This window comes from Trichechus manatus, unplaced genomic scaffold, assembly GCF_000243295.1.
Source record: "Trichechus manatus latirostris isolate Lorelei unplaced genomic scaffold, TriManLat1.0 scaffold00059, whole genome shotgun sequence".
Taxonomy (NCBI): Eukaryota; Metazoa; Chordata; class Mammalia; order Sirenia; family Trichechidae; genus Trichechus; species Trichechus manatus.
Window position 1 is genome coordinate 6261001 of NW_004443995.1, and position 7337 is coordinate 6268337.

The following is a 7337-nucleotide window of genomic DNA, read 5'->3' on the forward strand; positions in this document are numbered from 1 at the left end:
ATGTGTGACCACGGACTTTTTCAAGAGGAGGAGGAGATGTCAAACGTAGTCAACATAATGATTCCCTTTCTCTTGAATGATATTGTGTGGTTAGGTGTGATTTTGGGATTTTGTATTAGCTTACACACTGGTCGCAGTAAAGAAACATTCTTTCCACGTGCAATTCACATATAATATCGATGTTCAAATTTTAGATTTTTCTTTATTTTTTTCGTTTGTAAACTTCCGTTATCATACTAATATTTTCCAAGAATCTTTTGAAACAAAATGTAAGTGCATATTATTTTTTGAATACATATTTTGTTACCTCACTTTTATGTTTTGGAAATCCTTTGACCTTATTCAAAGAACAAACTTCTTTGTTGTAGTTTCAGCATAACCTGTTTTGTACATTTGGAGCACTGCATATACAATTAATTGCATGTGTGATTGAATGCTTGTCTTTCCAGAGGCATAAAAGGGAGATTACTGTGTAAAAGACTGACCTTTATACTTTTCATAATAAATGGAAAAAAAAATTGGGAATGGGAATATTAAACAGCTTTGATATCTTTGAAATACTAAATGTTCGTGTGTGTATTTTTTTTAAAGATGGACCACGACCTAATGAAAAAGAAATACTGTCTTTACGAGCATTCTTGTTGATGTTCATTAAGCAATTAGTGACGAAGGTGAGTGCATATTGTTTATCATGTAGTATGCTGTGTTTTGTAATTTATAATTTCACATACAGTGCAGTCTTGGTGTACTTACTCTTTGCTCTATTACTAGAGCACACCTGGGAAAGTCCTTTGAAAGATGCTTATTTTTATTACTCTTCTTTTTTGGGGTCACAAATAAATATAAATTTTTACAGAGTTGGAGATTGATAATTGTAATATATAGTATATGAATTTGTGTTGGAGTTCAGGTATATTCATTCTTTCATTCAGCAAAAGTTTACTGATTTCCTATTAGGTACTAGGCACTATTCTTGACACTGGTGATATAGCAACCAGCAAAGCTCTTCAAGGAGCTGTCATTTTTAGGGGGCTTCTTGTACCTGACATTCAGATTTTGAGAAATAGTATTCCTGTATAGATGTATCAGCCTTTAGAAATGATCATATTTTGTCCCTGTGTATTCTAATTTAGATGAAGTAAAATTTAATATTATTTTTGAAGAAGGAGTTTTGGTTTTGTAAGACAGCAATGTATAAATGTATTTGATAGCAGTATTTTATTTAGTATTTTCTTATTTCAAGTATTTACAAGTATTGTCTTATTTCTTATTGTTTACAACATAATGCTTTGCAGTCACATAATATTATGTCATAATATAATATTATGTCAAGTGGACCCAACTTTTAGTATACCTTTCAGATTCTGATGCTTTATTTTCCTTTATAATTTTTTTCCTTTGAATTATCTCTGTTTCTGTATTCTTTCCAGTGTATATTTTTTATCTTTGTGTCCTAATTCTCTTTCTTATTGTTTCTTTTTGAGATTGCAGCTTTGTTTTATGATTAATAGATTGGTAGAGTAGATTTAAAATTTTCATACTGATCTCAGAATGTGTTTTCCTTTTTAGATACCTGATATTTTAACTTGATTATTTCAGAAACTGATTATTTTACTTTTCAGATTTAATTTTAAATAGTAAAGTTACTTTCTGTATTTAGAGGAGTGATAGGTGTGGCTATTACTGTTTTATTTGTTATTAATTATTTTTGTTGCCTACTTCAGGATTCTGGAGGTTAACTAGATATTCATATCGTATTATATAAGGTGCCGAAAACAAGACATTTGTGTCACATCTCTTTTGACTACTGCACAGTCTTGTATACTGCATGCCTTTAAGTACTTCCCAGAATTTTTATATTTGCAGCAACTGATCAGTTTGGCAAATCTATGTGTATAATTTCCATTTTTCAAAAACAGTTTTTTGTATGTAAACATAAGATACTTGTATTATGTTTTTAAAGGATTGTGGAGTAAAGGAAGATGAACTACAGGCCATTCTTAATTATTTACTCACTATGCATGAGGTAACATTTGAATTTTATATTTTGGGATTTTATTCTTTGAAGCTGCACTTTTGGACTTTGTTTTAAAGTAAAAAATTTAAAGTAATCTTTACTAATGATGTGACTGTCATCTGTATAAATATGTCTATTTAGGAACTAAATCTTAGCAACCTTTGTTTAAATATCCTTTATTACCCCAGATAGCTCTGCATTGAGAATAATCATGAAAGCTTTAAAAAATGTTAAAATTGAATCTCACTAAATTAATAATGGAAACCCTGGTGGCATAGTGGTCAAGAGCTATGGTTGCTAACCAAAAGGTTGGCACTTTGAATCCACCAGGTGCTCCTTGGAAACTCTGTGGGGCTGTTCTATTCTGTCCCATAGGGTCGATATGAATTGGAATCAACTCGACGGCAACAGGATTTTTGGTTTTAAATTAATGATAAAGTATACCAAAACATACTTCTAATGTATGTCAAAGAACCAGTGTAACAAATAGAAAAATAGATTATAAAAATGACTAAATATGATTGGATTTTAAAAAGTCTTCCCACTGGTTTTCATGTTAAAATGCTGTTAAGTAACTCATTTTTAATTGCGTTTAAAATTATGCAGTTGAAAGGGTGGTTGAAAATTTAATGGGTTGAAATGAGTATGTGTGTGTGTATATTTAGCACTAGTAAAAGGTAATACATGCCAGATGTAATCTAACTGTATAATCTGATTAAATATAAATACGTTTGAAAATTAATGGAGTTTCATATAAAGTGTAGCATTTTAAATGATAATTTACATTCTTATGTTATAAATCATGTCTTGTGAATTAGTAAATATCTGATGTAGTATGGAATAGTGCCTTCATTAATCATTAATAAATGAGAGATAATATCATGCCTATATTTGTTAATTGGGGCAGAAAAATGGACTAAATTTTTTGATTCTATCATATTTGACTAAAACATTAATGGTTGTGATTTTTTTTGAGTAGGGTATTCTATAATTATTTTTATATTTTTCTGCCCAAATATAATATTTGAAGATTTTTCAGTTGAATTTTCTAGGAACCCATTATTATTTGTTTTTTATTAACCCTAAAGGACCGAAGTCTGTCATAAGAGATGAACTGGAAGTTACAGTGACCCTCTCTTCCCTGAGTTTCTATTAATTCAGGGATCTTTTGGGTCCTCCAAAATACTACTTTCCCAAAGGCTCAGTGTCCTAGCTCTAGATCCTCTACTTAGTTTATTAAGAATCAGGTATTCAAGCAGCTTTCATGGCAAAAGTACGAGAGCAGTGAAGGACATGAGGAGGTAGGGCAGTAGAGGTAACTAACCCCTGATAGCTGCTTCTCTTTTCCTCTTGGGGTCAGTATTGACCAAAAGTTGGTCCTAATGATTGCTTCTTAGTAGCAAGGATGTTGAGAGTATGTCTCCATACTTTGGACATGTTACCAGAAGGGATCAGTCCCTGGAGAAGGACATCATACTTGGTAGAGGGTCTGTGAAAAAGAGGAAGACTCTAAAGGAGATGGGTTGACATAGTGGCTGCAACAGTGGGCTCAAACATAGCAACAGTTGTGAGGATGGCACAGGACTGCAGTGTTTCGTTCTGTTGTACATAGGGTTGCTGTGAGTTGGAACTGACTCGACGGCACCTAACAACACAACAACAACGATCATACACTCAAATTTTCAGCAAAGGCTGTGAAAAATTTTCTTAAAGAGTATTTGGGGTTTAGAACTCATATGTGCACCCATTTGATGTTCTATAAACGTTACCACATTGTATCACATACAGTAAACCCAACTGAACTCGTTGCCGTTGAGTCGATCCCAACCCATAGCGACCCTATAGGACAGAGTAGAACTGTCCTATAGGGCTTCCAAGGAGCAGCTGCTGGATTCGAACTGCTGACCTTTTGGTTAGCTGCCTGAGCTCTTAACCACTGTGCCACCAGGGCTCTGTTAATAGATATTTGTTAAATAAATTAATATATTTACTGCATTTGGATAGGTGCCTCTCTTTAAATTTATTTCTTGAATTTTTGATTCAAGTTGAAGAAAAGACTCCATTCCATTTAATAATTGCCTTACTTGTATTCAATTTTATCGGAAACTGAAAGTCAAGTTAGCCCTTAAAGATAGGCTTCAAACCTTAATTCTATGTTGTTAGATGCTGTTGAGTTTGTTCTGACTCACAGTGACCCTATGCGCAACAGAACGAAACGCTGCCTGGTCCTGTCTCACAGTTATGCTATGTTTGAGCCCACTGTTGTAACCTCTGTGTCAGTCCATCTTGTTGAGGGTCTTCCTCACTGAAAAAGAGGAAGACTATCAATGAGATGGATTGAATTATTATACATGTGAATATATGTACATGTTGTTGTTGTTGTTAGGTGCCGTTGAGTTGGTTCTGACTCATAGTGACCCATTGTACAACAGAACGAAGTACTGCCCAGTCCTGCACCATCCTCACAATTGTTATGCTTGAGCCCATTGTTGCAGCCACTGTGTCAATCCATCTCGTTAAGGGTCTTCTTTTAAAACAAGTATATATTGTAGATGTATCTACTTAGTTTTTCAAAGTTGAAAATTTCTGTTGTTTCATAAGTTTTCAGTGTTCAAATATGTTGTTTTTCAATTTTTAAATTTCTAAAATGATTTTAGGATGACAATCTAATGGATGTCCTACAGCTGCTTGTTGCATTGATGTCTGAACATCCTAATTCTATGATTCCTGCTTTTGACCAAAGGAATGGGTTATGGTAAGAGTTTAATATATCAAGAGTTTTAATAAGATGAGTTTGAAGATATGGAAAGATTCTTATATATGACAGGTATCATTAAATGTGTTAAGATTTAAGACTCACTTATTTCATGTGTTATTTGTTTGAATGAATATGTATTATAGAGACTGTGGTACTATTTTTTCTTATAATTTATTTATTTTTATTGTTGTGAAAATATACACAGCAGAACATATACCAGTTCAACAATTTCTACACGTAGTTTGCTGACATTGATTACATTCTTCAAACTGTGCAACTTTCTCACTCCCCTTTTCTGAGTCGTTCCTCCTCCATTAACATAAACTATGTTCCCTAAATTTCTTATCTGATCTTTTGAGTTGCTGTTGTCAATTTTATCACATATACATAGATCTTGAAAAAGCAAAATGCTTAAGGCAGACAGTCTTTACTCGTTAAGCTAAACAATTACCATATTATTTTCACAAATAACGCACGCACTCGCACACACATACATAACATGCACAGCACGCCTAGGAAAATAATGCGCAAGGGGGTGGCGTGGTTGGCAAAAAAACATATAACATGCTCATTATTTGCATAAAAACACAGTATTTGCTTTTAAGAAGACTTCAGGGGATAATTTAGGTTTAAGGTTTAAAGATTATCTCAGGGCAGTAGTTGCAGGGGTTCATCCAGCCTCCATGGATCCATAAAGTTTAGATTCCATGAGAATTTGAAATTCTGTTCTGTATTTTTTCCCTATTGATCAGGATTCTTTTATAGAATCTTTGATCAAAACATTCAGTAATAGTAGCCGGACACCATCCAGTTCTTCTGGTCTTGTGGCAAAGGAGGCAGTTGTTCATGGAGGCAATTAGCCATATGCTGTGTTACTATTTAATTGATGGAAAGAGGTTAATAAATCATTCAGTGTTTTGTGTGGTGAGTACTGTGGTAGTGCCATTGTAAGGTATGAGTTCTTTAGCACAGTTATCTTTAGGTCCTAGAACAGTAGTATTCAATTTGATCTTCCCTCTTAGGGAAGATCTCTGTGATCTTTTTAAAATATCACTTCCCCTACACCCCAATCCCAAATTAAGAACAGCAAAAACAGAATAACTTTATTTTACATATAAGGAGTGTTTTAAAGCTTTCATTTAATGAAAAAGTTTTTGAGCCAAAAATATTTCAAACAAAATATTTTTGCTGCATGATCAGCTATAGTGACTAATTTAATGATGTAGCTATAATAAATTTCCAACACCAGTCCTTTAGTATAAATCCTTTATTTGGTACCTTTCAATACTTATTCTCTATAAGAAATAAAATGACTTTATACATTACATTTAAGGGGTAAAGCCATTTATTTGTAGTTTGTCATTTGTTTATAGTTTTGCCACTGAACAAATTACTTTTTATTTTCTTTCACTACTGTGTAATAATTACTTTGAAATAAGTCTGATTATCACCAAATTACTGATGAAACAGCATCAGTCACAGAAAGAATTAAAGTAAAGAAAGAAAAGAAAAACCAGAATTGTAGATTGGAACATGTGAAAGAATTATATGTATATGTACCAAACACTTCAGGATTTTAAAGCAATGCGATGCCAGATATCCTCTGAGGTGGCCCTGGAAAAATCAGGAAAAGCCTTTAACCCACTGCTTGCTCTTCATTAGTCAGGCAGCTTTAATATGACACCTTATCATTCTGTTCTGAGTATTCTGTTGCTTCTGAGTTTTTATTTTAATATTTATTTAGCAAAATTTTTTTTTCCTTTTGATCCAAATATATATTAACAAGACTTCAGTGAAGGAAGAAAGATATGACTACCCAAAAACCCAAAACCTGTTGCTGTAGAGTCTGTTCCGGCTTATAGCGACCCTATAGAACAGGGTAGAACTGCCCTGTAGAGTTTCCAGGGAGCATCTGGAGGATTTGAACTGCTGACATTTTGGTTAGCAGCCAAGCTCGTACCCACTGCATCACCAGGTCCCCAGTATGTGTAAATCTGCAATCTTCGATCCTGTTACTGTTGCTTTTCAGTAAATGTTTCCAGACTACTCTTTATATTTTTATAATATAATCCTTATATTTGTCTGGAATCTGCAAAGAATGAATATTTTTAATAAACTGCTAGTTTTTTCCAAAGTTTGAAGTCTTCCCTCTTATAAGCCCTTTTTTCCCTAAGTAGGCATATTCACACAGAACAAATTAGTGTTTTAAACAGTCATTACTTTGGTTCTTTTGTATACATTTCACATCTATTAACTGAGTTTCAGAAAAGTCAAAAGATTAATGTTACGATGTAGCAGTTTTTTTGGTGTCGGAGTATCTAATTTTATTTTCTTAGTATTTGTATGGATATATCCTTGTGTATTTTGTGAATTAGTACAGAATTTCTTATTTCAGAAATTGTACATTTCAAATCCAGATTTTCAGTATGGTTCGTTTTTATAGTTTCTTTCTTTCTTTTTTCTTTTTTTATATTTTATTGTACTTCAGGTGAAGGCTTACAGAACAAATAGTTTCTCATGAAACAGTAGTACACCTGTTGTTTTATGACATTGGTTAACAAC

General features: G+C 33.1%; 1 protein-coding gene across 5 annotated transcripts in view; it reads left to right on the forward strand.

Annotated features, from left to right (window-relative positions):
- LRBA (LPS responsive beige-like anchor protein) overlaps positions 1-7337 on the forward strand; it is an 840314-nt gene that overhangs the window by 147379 nt on the left and 685598 nt on the right. For all 5 annotated transcript variants that reach the window (XM_023733554.1, XM_023733553.1, XM_023733556.1 and 2 more), the window contains exons 15-17: positions 592-671; positions 1964-2026; positions 4675-4772. In XM_023733554.1, the coding sequence (XP_023589322.1) occupies positions 592-671; positions 1964-2026; positions 4675-4772 (241 nt within the window). The remainder of the gene's footprint in view (positions 1-591; positions 672-1963; positions 2027-4674; positions 4773-7337) is intronic.